The sequence below is a fragment of the Podarcis melisellensis genome (genome assembly GCF_964234715.1).
Source record: "Podarcis melisellensis genome assembly, chromosome: 4".
Lineage (NCBI taxonomy): Eukaryota > Metazoa > Chordata > Lepidosauria > Squamata > Lacertidae > Podarcis > Podarcis melisellensis.
This window is the reverse complement of record NC_138531.1, coordinates 4,599,151-4,618,596: the sequence shown is the minus strand read 5'-3', so window position 1 is coordinate 4,618,596 and position 19,446 is coordinate 4,599,151. Positions and strand designations below refer to the sequence as shown.

The 19,446-nt window shown below is 41.3% G+C and overlaps 1 protein-coding gene across 3 annotated transcripts in view; it reads right to left on the bottom strand.

Annotated features, from left to right (window-relative positions):
* The window catches only part of TDRD3 (tudor domain containing 3), a 66,771-nt gene that overhangs the window by 5,482 nt on the left and 41,843 nt on the right, over window positions 1–19,446 (bottom strand). For all 3 annotated transcript variants that reach the window (XM_081907317.1, XM_081907318.1, XM_081907319.1), the window contains one exon: window positions 18,752–18,877. In XM_081907317.1, the coding sequence (XP_081763443.1) occupies window positions 18,752–18,877 (126 nt within the window). The remainder of the gene's footprint in view (window positions 1–18,751; window positions 18,878–19,446) is intronic.

The following is a 19,446-nucleotide window of genomic DNA, read 5'->3' as shown; positions in this document are numbered from 1 at the left end:
GGCACAGAGGTCGCATAACCCTAAACATTTTGTGAATCTAAGTCTGGCCTCATTGAGGGGCAGTATTTGAATATGAGTAGGAAAATGAGAGTACCCCTAAACATTTTTTTAGATTTTTTGGATAGATGATGATAGAGATGATAGAAAGATAGATAGATATATAGATAGATGATAGATGATAGATAGATAGATAGATAGATAGATAGATGATAGATAGATAGATGATATAGATGATAGATAGATAGATAGATAGATGATATAGATAGATAGATGATAGATGATAGATAGATAGATAGATGATGATGATAGATAGATAGATATAGATAGATAGATTAGATTAGATAGACAGAGAGATAGATAGAGATAAGAACACACAAGAGTTCATAGCATTTGTATGCACTATTTATGAGGCTCAGAATGACTGCAATCCTATGTAGTTTCTGGAGAAAATTCCATTGAACACTTGGGTGCTTACTGCCCACTGCAAGTGTAAAACACTGGCTTGCAAGACACACTAAGCCTTGCCTTAGCGAGACCATGCAAGCATGTGGGTTCCCAAAGACGATAAATTCTGCAGGGATTAGCTGCTCTACAGACTTCCTAGTTGTCAACTCCCTGCTGCAGCCAGTTCCAGCAGGGAGACAAAGATATGGTGCTGACAGCACAGCCTCCTTCTCAAGCCCTGCTGGGATCAGCTGCACGGAGTTCCTGACTGCACAAAGCAGGCCTTGCTGTAAGTGCCAATCAGCTAAAGGTCATAGTGACCTCAGGAGATTGACACAAAATGGGGATGGGAGTTGGTGGAGCTCAGGATGTGGTCTCCTGGTTGGATCTTGTTTCCCCACCTGTAACACAGACTGTATATTAGACTGAAGTATCACAAGTCAATTGAAGTCTGGTCCAGAATACTGTTTGTGTTTCTTTTTCACAATCTGTGCAAATTTCTCACTCCAGCTACACTAGGTGGAGGTTAAGATTGTAAGGGGAAAGAGGAGCAGTAGGCATTTCTATCAGTGCTTTTTTGTACAAACTCACATGTTTTGCTATGACATTAGAGACACCTCTTGTTCACATCATTTGTAGAAAGAACTAGCAGGGATAAATGGAACAAGGATTGAACAGCATGGGGGAAATAGGAACACCTGGCCCTATTTTTATTTCAAAGCCAGTTCAGTTCTCCTAGTGTAAAGGAAAAAACCAAACATATTAAGTAGAAGATTTCTCACCTTTAAACTTCTGATACCCTTTTAAAGTGTCAGCAGCTCTTTCAATAGATGTTACATATAACAACTGCAGTAGCTATCACCACTGAGCATGAATTTAAATTTAAACTTGAATTTTTGGCCTCCCATCTGCTTCCCCACCTCTTATTTTAAATTATAGTACAACCTCCTGCCAGAAAGATTAAAAGCAAAGAAAAGAGGAGGAAATTAGTAAGTGACCTAAAAAGCTAGCTCATAGTTGCTAGACTAAGACTTACCATTATTCTAAATGCAGGTTAAAATGCAGCTCTATCCTTTTCTTGCTGTGTCTGTTTTAGTCTACACTTTTTCCAGGTGGCTCAAACCTTTTGGTTATGATTGGGCCAGGGGTGTGGAACTGCATTTGGCCCGTGGGAGAGCACCCTGGCATTCCTCTGCAGCAGCGCAAACTGGGATACAAGGGAAAAGCCAAGCAAGGCTTGAAGCTCAAGTCCTGGTTTGGCAAGGCATAGCTGTGTTATGAATTCCCTATGGGGAACTCTCTAAGGAAGCTGATGCTGGTGCCTTTGCTCTCACTACAAGGGTGAGAGCAAGCCTGCATGGCCAATAAACCCTCAGGTGCACACGATATGGCTCACGACTGTGAGCTAACAGCAATGTCCCTACCTGTCCCACATCTGACATCACATATGATGGGAGGTGTTGGGTAGCTATGTGTGGTTTCATGGAACTGGTTAGCAGACCTAATTAGGCCCACATCCCAGAGGCTCCCCAGCCCTGGCATAGATGTTGCCCTACACCTCGCTTCAGATATTTGAAAGGGAATTGCACGTGCTACACTCTCAGATAAGGTTAACAAGAGACTTTGGGACCATGCTAAATCAAGTGGGGGTTGGCAGTGGAGCTGGTCTGCAGTCATACCTCATTTCTGACCAAACACAGTACTGTTATTGAAGCTTTTTATGACCGGATGTGCTTCAAATAAAGTAGCCCCAAGTGAACTTGTCAAATGCCCTCTCGGCATCCACCAAAGACCATCAGCAGCAAAAGTGTATTCTCCACAGTTGCTATTAAGCCATGTGAATGCTTTGCTAAGACAATGGTTAAGAATGAGCTTAGGACATAGACTTCAGCCTGCCTTTGTAAATCAGATCAGACATTAGCTTGAGCAGAAAAACCTGGTTTCCTCACATCGGAATGACTGGGGCATGTCTCTTGTATCTTGCCTAAGACTCTGAAGAGCTGCTGATATGCCCCAAACCTTTCCCCAAAGCTACATTGTCCAGTGAAGCAGATAGGTTTCTGGCACAGTGGCAGCTAGACCATTTTGTGGCACATACCATGTCCATCTAGCGAGTGAGAAGTTTCTTACCACACTGACCAGCAAAGTACTATGCCAGTTCACAGCTACATTCTTGGGGCTCTCATTGCAGATGAAAAGAGGAAGCTCATACTGGAATAGGCTGTTCTAAGAAGAGGGCCATAATTGCCTGGGTCATTATGGCCATGGCCTCCCAAAACTGGCTTGTTCGTGGCAAATTAGCTCAAATTCAAAAGGTGTAGACTTTGAGGAAGCACAGACAGTCTTTCTGTAGGAGATCACTTGTTCAGTTGTTTTACCAGCACGAATTGAATGGAGAATGCAGATAACTCTGATTAAAAACAAACTTGGGGAGTGAATAGGTGGAGCTTGATCCTTTTCTGGTCTGCAAGCTTTGCAGCCTCTCAGAGAACTGAGAAGGATTTCTTCTAACTGGGAAAGTTCAGGCTAACAGGGTAAATGCTTACAATTCTTTGTCAGATTGTTTCCATTTCTAATTTAAAACTAAAGGTTGCATTTCACTAGGCTTTTTAAAGCTCAATATGTTTTGCTAAGAGGGACGCGGGTGGCGCTGTGGGTTAAACCACAGAGCCTAGGAGTTGCCCATCAGAAGGTCGGCAATTCGAATCCCCATGACGGGGTGAGCTCCTGTTGTTCGGTCCCTGCTCCTGCCAACCTAGCAGTTCAAAAGCACATCAAAAGTGCAAGTAGATAAATAGGTACTGCTCTGGCAGGAAGGTAAACGGTGTTTCCATGCGCTGCTCTGGTTCACCAGAAGCCGCTTAGTCATGCTGACCACATGACCTGGAAGCTGTACGGCGGTTCCCTCGGCCAATAAAGCGAGATGAACGCTGCAACCCCAGAGTCGTTCACGACTGGACCTAATGATCAGGGGTCCCTTTACCTTTACCTATGTTTTGCTAGTTAACCTACATGTTCAGAAGTAAGCAGCAGAGCTCAAAGGAGCTTAGCCCCAAGTTAAGTATAGAAACAACTGCAGTTGTGTCGTAATTCTTTTTAGTTTAATGGAATAAAAATCCTAAATAGTTGAAAGGGTGGGGGGTGTCAAAAACTGTGGAATTAATACCAGCTGTCAAATAAATCACATGAATGATTCATATACTCATCAATCTATGTAACTGGCAACACAATCACATTAAGATTCTTGCTGTTTAGTCAGAAATAATCCCCAGGGAGCCAGCAGCCAATGGGCCAGAACCAGCCTCCTCAACAGGTCCAAAGAGGGTGTTTTGGACCACTGCTCTCTTAGGATACTGCTTGAAACTACTTGGGAAAGGCAAAGGACAAGGGAAGGTATCCAGAGCACCTTCAAGTGATTGTTCCCAATGGTGATTCTGCATCCCTTGCCATTTCTGTCACAAAAGGTGAGGGAAGCGGGATATGCTGGTAACTACTGGGAACTGCTACCTCAAGGTTCCTGGAACACCATGAAGCTGTGGTTCTCAAAGGACCAGCAGCCTCTTCTATTGTGGGGAGGGGGAAACTGGGAGGCCGTGGAGATCTCATTCTGTCTCATTGCTGCCCTGGTGATTGGGAACAGCTGAACAGCCGCACCTACCTTTGTCTTGGCCAAGACTACCACTTGAGTGTGGTCCCTTGCACCAAGACAGAAAAAAGGATACCTACCCCTAAATCACAAACTGAGTTATGTAACTCTGTCAGGTAATATCTGTGCTGGTAATTGCATGAATATTGTCGCACTATCATGATGTAGCTATATGTTACAGCTGACTAGTAGAAAGTGGTTCTTAAGGCCAGTGATAATTTGTTGACCCATCACTAGTTATTCAAGAGGAAAGCACCACCAGACGTCTCCTGTGCATGCCCTTCTGGCTGCAGAACTATCATTGCACTGTTGGTGGAGGTGACAAAAACCTCTACCTGCAGCATCTCCTAATAGAGGAATAGGTAGTGGAAAGCACAATGGTCCACCTGCCAGAGTAATGAAATATGGTTCAGGTGGTCTGCTGGGTCAGTTTCTTTCACAGCAATATAAATCACCACAGGAATGATAACATTAGGTACACACCAGTTCCACAACTCCAGTGCCAGTTTGCTTGTTTATGTAGAACACTGTCAGAGGCCACTTGGATGGTATGGCTCCAAAAGGAGAACCTGAAGACTCTGGTGATGGCCAGTAGTTCAGGGGAATGTATGAGAAGCCTTGGCTCTACTCAGGAACACACAGCCTTGACCAAAAGTCCCACAATGTGCCCCCACCCCACACAAAAGTGTTTGTGGCAACTACAGCAGTCAAGGACTGAGGGGTGAAAGAGCAGTACAAGTCGATCATCTGCATTCACCACAAGGAGCACTGAACTCCCAAAGGTGGAAGAAGACATTTGGCATGGGAGCCCACTCTCTGCTGGAACATATCTAGGAGCCAATGCTAAAGAAGGTGTCTCTTCAAACAGATGAAGAGGTGACACAGTTGAAGTCATTGGTCCTAGGCACTTTGGCAGCTGGCTCTGTGAGCAGGTCCAGCAACCACACTGGTAGCCAATACAGTAAGGTTTTGAGGTATGCTAGAGGCCAGATGTGCATGGCCATCCAAACAGCATGTGGGAAGAAGTCACACATTCTATGAATACTCTGGGGGCCATGGCCAGTAGAAATAGGAGGAGTTGGAAGCAATGGTCTCCCTGAGGATGTGCAGGATGTGATGTTTGTGTCGGATCACTATGTGGAAGTACATATCTTCAAGTCTATGGGTACAAATTCCCAACATAAAGGAATGGAAGGATGCTGGCAATCCTGAATTTCCTTGGTCTCATGAAGGAATTATGTCAAGAAGGTCTACAATTGTCTAGAGGCATCTACCTTTCTCAGGATAGTGAACAGAAGCCCTGAAGTCTCAAGGCATCAGATAACGATTCCATTGTCTCCTTTCAGAGGAGGGTTCTGATCCATCTCTCTTAAGAGGAGACAAAGGTTTTGAACAGGAAATGTCATCTCCAGGAAGCAAGAAAAAGTCAATTGCATATTGCATGTGAACCATGGTGACAGTATGCCACACCAAGCAAACGTGCCAGAGTCTGGTCCCAAATGCTGGTGGGTATAGCTCCCAACTATGACATGTCACAAGTCAAAACAGACGCTTGGGATATCTGCTGCCCTGGGATGGTTAGATAACTGCACAGATGGGAACGACCTCTTGGATCAATGTGAAGATGACTAACAGGATAATTGTGCCTCTGTTGACTGAGATACAGGACATCTGGAGAAACCTCCATGACAAGAGCATATGGAACACTGTGGGCCGAGGTATGGAGCTTCGGTACAGAATGTCATTAGTTTTAGAACTAATGAATCCCTTACCACTGAAAGGCAGGCCTTCCATGTGGGATCAGGCATCCTGGTTATGCCGCACTTAGTTTAGCAAAGTATGCAAGCAGAGGGCAACAGCACCTGCAATGCTCAAATTTGAGAATGGGTCAAGTCCCTAAGGTGTGGTGTTGTAGCCATGTCAAAGGAAACTTGTGACCTCTCAGTCTGAAAAAACAGTCTGCTGTCAACAACAAAATGAATGGAACCAAAGTAGAGAAAACCCTAAGTTTGTGATGGTTGGAAATATTGGCATCTGTGTCAAGCACCACGGAGGCTTGCTCTCACGTCAAATTCAAATTCAAATTCAAATTTATTTACGGCTATTAGCCCATAAAATATGTACAAACATAAAAGCACAGAAGCATAAAAAACCAATACATCTAACAACAGAAGGGGAACACCACGATGCAAGGGTGGGTCATTGAGCAGTGACAAATAACAGCTTGGGGCCCGGAAAGATCCAAGGGACGGTTCACAGAAAAAGGAGAACTGGAGACGAGATCCATCATGCACTCTCATCATAACTGTCCGATTAGTTTTTGTTGTTGTTGTTGTTTTTTGGTGGTTTTTGTGTGTGAGATAACCGCATTCAGGAATCTCGCCACCTGCAGAGTTACAGAAGGATCTGTATCCTGCAAAAGCAGTGCGGCATGTGACTCAACAGGCCTGCCAACCAAGCGCAGTAAAGCAGGACCCAGGAATTTAGTCCTGGCTATGCTATGTAAGGGACAGTTGAACATTATATGTGGAAGAGATTCAACTGTTTTCCCATCACACTCGCATAGCGGAGACACCAAACCCTTGGAAAATCTGTGGTTCAGCAGGTTCGATGGAAAAACATTGAACCTTGCACGAATAAATGCAAGTCGGTGTGGTACTGATGAAAGAGATGACATGTATGATGGAAGGCCAAGTGGTGGGGTTATTCCGTGATACCTGGGGGAGCAGACACCCGCACCCCTGGAGAGGTTGTGTTGATTTTCAATGTCTGCTAATCTTTGCTCGATAAGGCTTTTGGCTGAGCGTAGGTTCATCTTTAAGGAGTCCGCTGGGGAAATTCCGAAGCTCAGAAGTTTAGCATGGATTTTTCCTACCCACGGGTTAACAAAGTCATCCCGCCAGAGGCACTGAAAGAGGTAATGGTTGGGAAGCCTATGCCAGCTGGACAGCCAATAGCCAAAGACTCGCTTCCAGATGACCGTCTCTAAAGATGCAATCCTTAACTCCAGACGTATGGCTGCGTTGCTCACACACATGGGGAGTTTCAGGAGGCGACGGAGAAACTGATTCTGCAATGTCCCCAGCGATGTTAAATTGGACCCTGGGGCCCAGAGCGGGGCAGCATAACAGAGGGTGGAAACCACTTTTGCGTGGTACACCTTCAATGCAGAAGGGATGTGGGAGGCTCCGTCGACCGCAAAAAATTGGAGTAGAGTGTAAAGTATTGTTTTCCTTTTGTTCAGTAAATACTGTATCTGTGGCTTCCAGCTTAGGTTGTAGTGAAAAAAGACTCCCAGGTATTTAAATTTGAAAACCTGTTCTAATTGGACTCCATCTAACTTCCAGCTGTAAATTTTCCGAGACCTGGTAAAGACCAGTACTTTAGATTTTCCATGATTAATTGTCAGGTGGTTGAGTTTGCAATAAGCCGCAAAAATCTTTAGAGCTCTGCATAAACCGACTCTAGAGGAGGAAAGGATCGCTGCATCGTCAGCATATAAGAGCAGAGGGCAGCGAAAATCAGCTAGGCGGGGGGCATGAATGTTGGCTTGAGACTCACTCAGAAAGAGCTTCATATCACTAATAAACAAGTTGAAGAGGAGTGGGGCCAAAATGCAGCCTTGGCGCACACCTCTATTTATTGGGACCTCATTGGATAGGTTTCCCGCCAGTGTAAGTCTCACTCTAGCCGACGACCCGTGGTGTAATTGGGTTATAAGCCATAATAGCCTTCTATCTATGCCCCATCTCTCTAATTTCTTCCATAGACAGTTTCGTGGGATACTGTCGAAGGCGGCCTTAGCTCTCACGTCACTTGGTAGACGGCATGAGTGGTTTTGGTGTGCCTGGTGGAAATGCTGGCAATGACTGGGTACATGTCCACTTTTTGTCCCTCAACAAGACATTCATGCCCATCAGTGGAGGGTGGAATGCTACCGAAAGCAAACATGACCAAAAGGCCACCCATTGCATCATAGGCTCTGATGGAGGGCAGCGAAGGTGTCATTCAGTGCAGAATGGACCAAAATAAAATAACACAAATGGACAGAGAAAAATAAACTGTAGAAGAGAAAGTAAATGAAGGAAGAGATGCCCTGTTTCCTGCCGCAATGAGGCATTTTAGATTAAAAATATCTGCTCTTCTTGCTCTTCCTTTGTCATTTTAGTGCTGCAAGTTTGGGTTTTCCAAGTTTCCATGACATTGTTTGATGTCAAAGTATGTATCTTACATTAGCAGATTGTTTTTCCTTTTTTAAAACAACATCCTTTTCCTGTTTAAAAATTGAAGCCTTTCTTTGGGTAATTAAAAGAGGAGGAAATAAAGAAGACTCAGAATCTTGGTGTAAGTCACAAATTGATGGAGGATTAATTTTTAATGAATAAAATTATTTGAGGATGTAACCAATGAGAACCAGATTTAAAATGATTTTTTTTATTTTAGGGATAGGGCCGCCTTCTCTCTCTCGACCTTTATCTTACAACTTCTAGTTCACATGGGATTTTCCTCCAGCGACATTTTCCTCTCCAAACCCACCTTCTATGAAAGCAGGAACAGTGGTTTGGTGTTTTGGAGAAATGAAGAATCAATCAATCTATGCTTTTATTGGGCACACTGGTTTGTTCGCTAAGAGGAGACTTGTACTCCTTCCAGGTCAGGTCTCAAAGAGGATAGTGTTCTTCAGTTTTTTCCTGTTTTTGTTTCCTTTTTTATTCTTCCTGATCCTTGTGGACTACATTTGCTCAGAAATCTTCTAATGGAAAACAGTAGACCTCACCCAAGAAAGTCTGGTAAATAAGGTTGTTTTGATTAACATTTCCCCAATTTTCAATAATTTATTTACTCATTGTTCCACAAATTCTTTACATCTATCTCCTACATGTCATCTTAATATTAAGCAGTTAATGCAACCAGCTATATTTCCCCCTATTTAGTGTTTGTAGTAGTCCCACTGAAATTGTTTCATCTATTATATTGCACTCATATCTATTTAATTTAGTGTTTATTTTGCATCATGTTTGCATTTAATATTTCCAATTTTTCACCACTTGTCAGTTGTTTTTCTTTCTGGTGTGGTTCTGGTCTTTGCTCACTATCCATATGCTCACTAGAACAAACTAATGTAGACTTATTTGAAAACCTGTTTTTCAAAGATAGGTTTGGAGCCCAATGCTTTCTTCTGGCAGGGGTTGGAGGTCATGTCCATTAACATTTCAATTATTCTAATGGCTCTGACACATGATGCTTTCATATTTAAATCATTCTAGCAGTCAGAATGAGAATATGAAATATCAAGGCTCTCATTGTGAAGAAAGGATAACAACTGTTTGAAAGTGATTGGTTAGAAACCCAACTATTGTTCCTCTGGCACAGTTCATAAGTGTTGTCCTTTTCCAAAACAATTTGTTCACTTTGACAAAACATTTAGGGGTTTAAGTTTTGTTTTTGCAAAAGTAATGTACTGCTGTCCACATACCCATAATATCAATAAATTATCACATTTCAGCACAAATATGAATGCTGCCTCATAATCCTCTCACACACTTGCACTGGCAACATGGTTTTCACTGGCTATTCCTATCTCCCAAGCAGGGAATAATACTTTTCTCCACAACAGGTCTTTTGACCTGAATAATATCAAGTCGCCAAGATACTGGCTGTATTTGAATGTCATGCTAAACCAGAGTTTAATGCACTGTGCAAGGGCTTAGCCTCCTCCTAAGTTGACATGCTCCTCTTGCCTTCCCTTCTCCTTCCTACAAGGCTGAGATTTGTTTGAAAGCTCCTGCTTTTGGTTTTTGTTAAGTGCAGCCTCCCATGTCTTCCATACAAGGAACTGTAATTGAAACTGGCTTATTTTTTAGCTCCAAGTGACACAAGAAACTGTGCTATCCTAAAGAAAAAGGAGAAGCTTCGGAATTCCTCCTTTTGAACTTATGGGATGATAGAAGTGTGCAAACACTGGATGAGTCTAGGACTATTCTCCACATACTAAAACACAGTTCAGCCTGACATCCAAATGTGGTTCAGTTATGATGTAGTCAACAAGTTAGAAAAGGCTCCATCTCAAAACTCAATAAACTCTTCTCCCAATGTCTTAAAGATTAAAACAAGTATGCTTTCAAAAGCATAAAGTTACTGAATTTTTTAGATCTCTCTGAAAAGCAAACAGAACTGAATTAAAGCTAGAAAGGACTTGTAATTTATACCTGAAGGAATTCAATCAAATAAACCATCTTGTTTTGCTTACTAGACTAATTCTGACTTCAGGCTGTTCACAGCATATGCCTATACCAAGTGTTATTTGACAAGATTGGGAGTCTATGCTCATAACAGACTCCAAAATTAAATAGCTTTCAGAATGGAATACCTTCCACCTGAAAAAATGAACCCTTTTTGAATCAATGTTGAATCAATGTGTTAGGTCCAAACAGCTAGCCTATATAACATTGGATAATATGCCTTCGTACTGGGGAGTGTTGTGGGATGAAGTGAAGCACAAACACTGAAAATAATGAGAAATTTTGTTCAGATTCCTTTATTTATATGCTGCACTGCTACATCTCTCATCCCCTAACTGCTGCCTAGTAGAGAAGGCCAGAAAAATAAACAGAAGATGTGTTCATGCACCTGTACCTCCATGTGGGTCTTGTGCATTAAGAGTGCGTGGCTGGTCAATCTGGGTAAACATTGGAAAAATATGTGATGAAATATTTTCGAATTTTTAAAGCAAGGAAAGTTTTTAAAAATACTGCTATTAATTGCTGATTATGCCCTCAAAATGTTTTCTAGTCACCATTTAAGACAATTTATAAGGCAATCTATCCTATTTACTCTAGAGGTGTAAAATAAAAATCTTGTCAACCTTCATATTCCTATTGACACACGAAACAAACAGCTGTTTCAAAATATGCGTGCCATTTTTTAAAGGAAAAAAACAAGCTAACATGCATAACAAAAAGCTTTTTTCAGCCTCAGTAAATATTCACTTTTGTTAGGTTCATGAAGATAAAAATGGAAGTCAGGAATCAGAAGCTATTGATCTTTCAGCAATACTCCTGAGAGAGAAACCTGAGGGCTGTACTTTTAGTTTTTAAAATGACCTGAGTTTCTTGTGGCTAACTTTGTCTAGTTCCTGTGGAATTGTATAATGATGATATACTGCTGAGTACTTCAGTATCATCAAGCTATCTCAAGCATCTAGATGTACTAATGGTCCTTAATAATGTGATCAGTGGAGGCCAGGGAACAGACTTTTCCAAAGTAATTTCAACCCTCTGTAGAAAAAAGTGCTTATGGTGTATACTGCTAGATCACAGTTGCCTCCAGTTAACAGGTTTCATTTCTTCTGTTTCTGGGTAATGTTAATGGCATGAAGGGAAGCCTGTTCCTAAGCCAAGATGGTATTAAGGCCTTTTATTTCAACTCTATTTTTACTATATTTTAACTGGCAAAACTGAAATATGCCTGACTACCTTCAGTGCAGCCGCTTCTTGCTCCATCTCCAATACTGGAAATCCTTTTAATTACTAATTTTTAATTTTCAGGTATTTTCCTAACAGTATCACTTCATGTGCTAAGCAAAAGAAAACTGTTTCTCTCTTTATCACTCTTAAGTTTAGAGATGGCAAATGAGCACCAACAAAACCTTACAGTGCTGTCCCATCCCCCAATGGTAACATTCCCGTGCTAGTCTCTGGACAGCATGGGATTAGGTCTGTGGAGCTGTTTGCAAAACACCTTAAGCTCACCTTCAGACCCAGTTCTCGCCCCATCTATTGTGATTTTTAAAATAGATGTGGCTCAGCTGTCGTCAACTGCAGCTTAATTTCTAGACTTACAGTCTGCCAAGCTGGTGCCAAACACATTGCTCTACTTTCCTTTAGGCCAACATCAGTGAGGCTGAAGGGGGGGGGGTCCTGTCTGGGCAGCCCAGGACCTCCTTACACACTGCCCAGGCTTGTGCCCCAGGGATGTCACCTCAGTGCTGCTAACCCAGACGCACTTCATTGCCTCTTGAGACAGACAGATGCCAACAACAAAGGCCCTTGCAATTCCATAGGCTAGGGGAACCACTTCCATTGGATGGGCCAGATCACAATGCAGCCCTCCACATTTGACAGGTGGGTGGGGCTGTCCAACTATCAATCAGCTTTTATAAGGCAGCTGTGGTTGTACTCTAAAGAAGCAGGGTGGCATTCAATGCCAAATGTAAACTGCAGCCAGGGCTGCAACAAAACAACTGAGAACCACCCTAAGGCTTCTGATTGTTCCTTTGCCACCATGTCTTTAGCTGTTCCATTCCTGATGCATTGTAAGCAGATGAGTAGCAGGCGACTGTGGCTATGTGAACATGGCCTGGTGGGTCTAATTTGGGCATTCAGCTGAGGTTCCTCACTGCCAACTGTAGGTCCTGGAAGCTCTCTCAAATCGTAGAAGTAGAAACTCACCAGGAAATGATAAAAAGCATAGTAAATATTCTACTTTCTTCCAAAAATTTATCTTTCATTCTCTCCACCTGCCCACCCAAATGGGAGAGGAAACATTTCGTTCCTCTGTGACACTGAAGTTGATGGAAATTTTACTTTTCTAAGTATCCGAAATCCTGCTTATTTCTATAATTTACCAAAGTCTGCCTGCTTACAAAATACCGGTTTGGCAGAATTCAAAGACTATTCAGTGCAAAATTCCAGATTGTTGGTTCCATAGTTTGCACCTAATTTTTGATAATCGTCATGTCATGTCCTCATCATGTTCTCTTCCAGCCTTCCCCATAGCCTCTATTTCAGATGCAGCAATAAAAAAACATGGTTGTATCTTATAATGTTGTCCCACTAATGCAATAACTTCTGCCTGCAGAATGGGACTTCCTCTCCTGTCCCGAAATGTCTTCCCTTCCCTCCAGTTTGTTCTGAGGGTTCTGCCAACATTCTACAGCAGATGGGAGAGACACAAGAAGCGAAGTCCCATTGTGCAGGCTCACATCCTTGCATTAATGGGATGTCTTAGCTGAATATAACACAGTACTTTGTTGTTTTACCACCACTGATGTGGTTTCAATGCATCTCTGCTCCAGTTACATTCAGAAGGCCATTTAACACATCACCTAAGAGCACACATAGGGATTTCCATCAAGTGGAAATTAAACAAAAAGCCACAGCCAATCACATATTTCTGACATGTGTAGCTATATATCTTCACTCACAAATGTTGTTGTTGTTTTGGTTCCACACTATACAGTTTTCAGGCATACACATAAAAAATGGTGTATCTGATTCCCAATGACTCCTTCCACTATGAAAGAAGTGCATGATAAGTCTATGGAGTGGGGTGGGGTCCATGGGGTGAAGCATCTCCAGCCAGAGTCTTAACTGGGTCCAAGCCATGATCAAACCATGCCCGTAAACTCTGCACCTGGCATCACATATGACATCAGGTGTGGGGCAGATAAAGACATGGCTGCACTGCCAATCAGCTGATCGTCAGGGGTTACAAAGCACTGGGTGTAGAGCTCTGCCATCCATGATAATCTGATGATTATCTGCACAAGCAAAAATAAGTCACTGTATGTCACTGTGATAAACTTGGTCCATGGGGTCTATATGGATTCAGCCCACTGGCCAGATCTAGTTCCCCACCTCTGTGGCAGACCAACAGATGGATTGCAGCCATACTGATCTCTTTCAGAATGCTGTGCGTGTGATTACTGCTTCCATTCAGCTATTCACTTCAAAGTTATAAATGCTAAGATGTACAAGCAGCACTTTACAAGACACAACACAAGTACTGGCCCATATAAAACTAATGCACTGATGTCACATAATCCATAAAGTCATCCCTGAATGGCACAGTAGTGCATCTGACTTCATCAAACCAGATGATTTCACCAATAACTGCTGCTTATCATTTGTGATTATTGCTATTAAGACTTCTGAAAAGACAGACAATCCTATTTTAATTATCTGAAGCCTTTCCACAAATTGTGTGAGTTACAGCACATGGATAGAAGAAGCCAGACCAAATGGCTTAACTGGAAAGAAATATGCAGTTTTCTGGAGTTGTGAGGTAAAGAAGTCTGCTCCTAATATATACAGTGTGTGCATGCATGCCTGTGTGAGAAAAATGAATCCTGTCTCCAGCAGCATTGGGGAGAAGTGGGCCTCCCTCTCCTACCAAGGCTACTGGATGACATCATGATCAAGAAAAGAGACTGGCTACTGTTTACCCAATATTTTTGACTTCATGGAATATTTGACTTCAATCAAATATAGGTGGCGTGTTGACCAGCCAGCAGATCAGCATCCCAAACGAACACACATTTTTATGTCAACCATGCCTAGTGAGTAGAAGTAGGTTTTATTCTTCAAAAATCATATATACCCTTCTGTCACTTTGTATGGTTTGCACCCATGGCACTAGTTTCATTGCAGTCAAATCAACAGAAAACAGGTTTTTAGAACTGTTTCAGTCACTTTTCAGTGCTACTATGGAAACTACTTGTAAATGAAGGCAAGATTCACATTTCACTGTTAATACAGGAAGTACATTAAACCAAAGAGTTTTATTAGTTTATGCTAAAAGCCTTTTCCCCACTGACCTCTAAACTGACGTGTAGCCCTTGTTAAGAACCTTCAAGAGCAGCATGTAAACAGCAGTACAGGCCCCATAACAGCTCACTACTTATTCAATAATAAGGTTGCTAACCCAATTTGAGTTCATGGAGAGTGATTTTGACATGTGTGTGTGTATGTGTGTGTGTGTACGATTCAAAACACAACACAAAGGTTGGGCACTGTGTTTCTGGTAACCAGCACACAGCAACTGCATATGAACTGCTTTCTAATGTTTTACTTTCTTCCTATTACAAATGGGAGCCTTACAGATGATCATCTTACCACACATAATCTTCACCTTGTGGGTAGCAAAATTCTCCTTAACCCTCTCTAGTGTAACACAGATGGTCCAGATACCTGATAAGAGAAGTCACTCTCAGATTGGTCACCTCTGTGGGATGGACACAGAAGCACTTATCCTCATATACAAAGAGTACAGCTTTGCTCATGCGGACAAGGATATGTGCCCTTACCTAGAGCATTCATGCCAATTCACTGTCTTATTTTACTGGTGGTTGCCAATATACTACCAATAAGCTAAAACTAAAGTGTGTGAATTTGGAAAGAGACTTCAGATATGCACCAGTATTACTTAATGTTCAGATTTCTGTAATGACTAAAAGGCTGACAGAGCAAGTGTCTGTATTAAACATAACTAACTTCCAAATGTTTGGTGTATTTGTTCTAAGGCACACGCAGCTCATCAGGCCTAACCAGTGCCTCCTGTGAAGTTCGTGTGCAACCTAAAATATGCTTGAGAATCCTCCGCAATGCACAAGAGCGCCTTGGCAGGCATGTTGAAGTGAAGTGTTCTCTGAAGATGAAAAGTTTCAAAATTGCTGACTGATGCAAGAGGTACTTGTTTGAAAAGATGTGCTCCATTATTGAAGCACTGTCACTTGAAAGTACCTCATTATTTCTGTTGGGCTACTGTGGGGTTAAGAGTACTCTTAGACAGCAACCATAAACAGCTATATTATAACCCGATGCTTAAGTTCTACTTCCAGAAATAAAGCCAAATGCTACAGATTACTGAGAAGCACACGGACGTATGAGAGTAAGAAGAAAAACTAGTACTGATAATGAAATTAGATGCTGACAAGTGCATAATCATTTGTAACCAATGTATTCCTGAAATCTGAGAAAAACATAACACTTTAGGTTTAAGTTATCTTGTGTTTATTTTACATTTCTACAGAACAGACTTAATTTAGCCTGAAGTCTCTGAACAATGCATGCTTTTCAAATTTATTTTAAATGTTGCAAAAGAAAAAGTTTATTGTTGTGATGGCATTTAATTTTGGGCTCTTTTTTGCAAACATATACCTTTATTTTGTGATCACTGCTACATTTAGCACAACAGTGGATTGCATATATAAGGGTACATATCTATAGCCAAGTTCAACGTTCAAACAATACTTGAGCGATGGAAAGTGCAAGCTTCTTCATCTACATTTTCTATTGAAAGACCTGTATGTCTGCTTGAAAAGAACTCATTCAAAATCTCACATTTATTGCTTTAGGAAATATACAGAATTCATATAGCCCTTTCTTTTACTTTTAATATAACTGAAATGCATTTATTACAGTAACATTCCTTCCCTGTATTCCTTATCAGATACTTTAGTATTAGTCAATGTATGCTATTTTTCTTCTGCCAGGACTCAAACAATATTGTGAAGAGCTTAAGAGTTGGAAGCATATCAGGATCGAACCTTTAAAAGACTATCCATTTTTGTGGAAATTACTCAATTCCATGGTAAGGAAGCAAAAATAAAAAAATGCCATTTCTAAGTACACCTCCAGCTGCAGGATCCAAACAAAGCAAGGGACAGCTCTCCTACTGGCCACTGTTTGGAGATTAGGCTGGATGCCTTCTGCAACCAGAGCATCATTTACATGCACTCTCCAAATCGACCAAATCCTAAGGGTGCATTATTTATATTGCTTTGTTGTCAATTTAAGTGTGTGTATTAAGAGTATCTTCATTATGTAAAATTTGAGGCAAGACAATTAGAAAAGGCCACCGCCCGGGGTGGGTGGGTGTGGCACACACACCTGTCCTTCAACAGACTGCCTCCAACTCACTGAGCCTCTTCCTCTCTCTTTTCTCTGTCCTTGTATTTTTACCTGCTACTTGCAGCAGCTGCTGCTGTTTCAGACCTGCCTACCAGTTTTCCTCCTGATGCTAGAGACTGTGCATGACCATAGTATCCTAATGAAGCACACTGGCTGGAACTGGTATGTCTGCAGCCACCACAAGCAACAAAAGCACAGTGATGTCCCTCAGATCAGGCAACAGGCTGACCAAGCCCATAATCAGACGGACACTGAACTAGCATAACTCATCTTTAGCAATGCATCAATACAAATGAGAGCTTTGGGTGGGTTCTCTTATTTCATCCTGAAATGACCCAAATTCTTTGCTGGATATCCACAGGACATCTGAAAACTAAACAGATTCTGAATGATGAGTGTACAGGGTCTCTAGGCCAGGAAACAGGTATGACAAAAGTTGGGTTTTGCAGTGGCTGCCACAATATGGCCTGCAGCGTTCTTTGCTGCCTCCAACTGAGGCTCTGAATGTTGCACAGGACCAAGATGCTAGAAACCATGAGATGCATAATGCTCCTAGGTCCAATCTCGAGATCCTGCAGAGATGTGTGACAGCACTGATGGCTTCTAAACCTACTTCAATGTCGTCTGGAAATCTGGGAGTCGTGCAAGAAGAACTGCATGGGGACCCACAACAGGGACTGTGACAGTACATGATACATTTCAGATTGGGCTGGATGCCAGAGAATCTGAGAGCTAATCTGATAGGACGGAAAAGAGCAGGAGACTCTAGACATCAGTTGACTGTCCCCATCCTGAATTACAGAACAAACCTCTTTGCTAGAAGAAACTAGTACTAAGAGAATGCAGAAGCTTGTATGAAAAGAAAAACAAGCTCCTACACTTTACATAATATGTTTGCAGCTATATGAAAGAGAATAAAATGTGAGGAATTATCAGCAGCATGAAAAAATGCAGCACGAGTTCTGGTAATTACTACTTGAACTGCTATGTTAAGTCATAAAATTTATAAAAAAACCATAATGGATTTTTAATTTTTCTACTGGGTTGTCAAAAAAAAACTCAGAAAGAGAGCACAGAAAGGACTGAAAATGTAAAAGTCAATTCAAGCGTTCACTCTTCTGTGTACCATTAACAGGATAGTTATAAAGTGTCATCATAGCCAATTATACAGACAGTCTTAGTAAAATGGAGTTCAAAGCAGTGGGTGGCAACCAATGCTGCACTCATGCAAGGATGCTTCTCTAGGGTGGGGAGGGGGGAGCAGTGTGAATGGGAAACTGAGAATTAATTAATTGAGTGGGAGGCAGTTTGGGCTTCACTGGATACAACCCAATTGTTCTTGAATAAACGTGCACTAAACAAAAGGGTTTTTTAAACTCTAGTTTTACCCAAATAGAGCTTTCCATGAACATGTTGTATAAGACCCTTTAGAATGGCATATTTTATGAAGCACTTTAGGTCTTTATGGTTATTGTACCTATCTAATATACTTAAGTAGCATCTGTCAAAATAATGAGCACGATTAAAACAATGGTGGAAGCAGCTCTAATTTTACCTGTACATACAGATAGATTAAAAAAACCCTTTGGAATTTAAGACTTATGAATTCACCATCTCCTAAACTAAAACAGAACCATATGGAAGCTGTCAGTCAGAACCCTTAATTTGACAGAGCAAATTTTAAAAGCATCCTGTTAATTTTTCATATAAATATTATTTTGCTAGTGACTCGAGAATATTGCCCGAACAATTTACATTTTATTACATGAGTGTAAGACCACATGCAGATTCTTTAAGGCATTGTTATGGATGGATATGTAATAAAGAAGGTCTTAAACCAGTTCTAGAATTCTCTTCTTCAGGCTTTTACTTCAAACTCTCTGCACGATTACCAGTCATCTGTTTATGGCTTCATTGTTCGTATGAACTATGCACTTTATCTCTTTGTATACAATTTATTATCACGTACCCAGGTGTCAGCTTGAATGGGTCTGATGTTGCTTAGTAACACCTCTTCATAGTTTCCATAATCACAGAACTTAACAACTGCAGTTGTCCCAGAGGAGTGAAGAGCTTCAATTTCTGCTCGATAAAACTGGAAAAGACATTTAAAACAGAAGTTCACATATTTTAGTTGCAAAAGCAACAATATATTCACAAACCATGTAATAAAAACCAATCTGTAATAGGATTAGGAAAAATGTATAAGAAACAGCCGATAGTAACTTTATCCATTTTCTTTTAAAACATTCCTAGTGAAAGATTTAAATCTGCAATTTAATCAGCAAATACTTTAGCTGATTAAATGATAGGGGACAATTTAATCAGTGAGGTGTGAGTTGGCAAACTGCATTACATACTACAGAATAATAATTAAAAATTAAAAGATGACAAATCACCCTAAAAATGAATGGTTGATTTTATCAGTTGTAAATATTCTTCCATATCCTTGATTCTTTAAAAGGCATCTGCAGTTCAAGTTTAAAGGTTTTACTAAATATGCAAATATAATCTATTGTTTAAAAATTAAAATTTCCCTAAATTGCTCAAGTGCCTTACATTTTATACACTTTGTACAGAGGGAAAAACAATGCTGCACATCTGTCTCTTTATGATCACTTATTCAGAGAAAACTCACTCTTAAAGAGTCCCACTTTCTGTGTC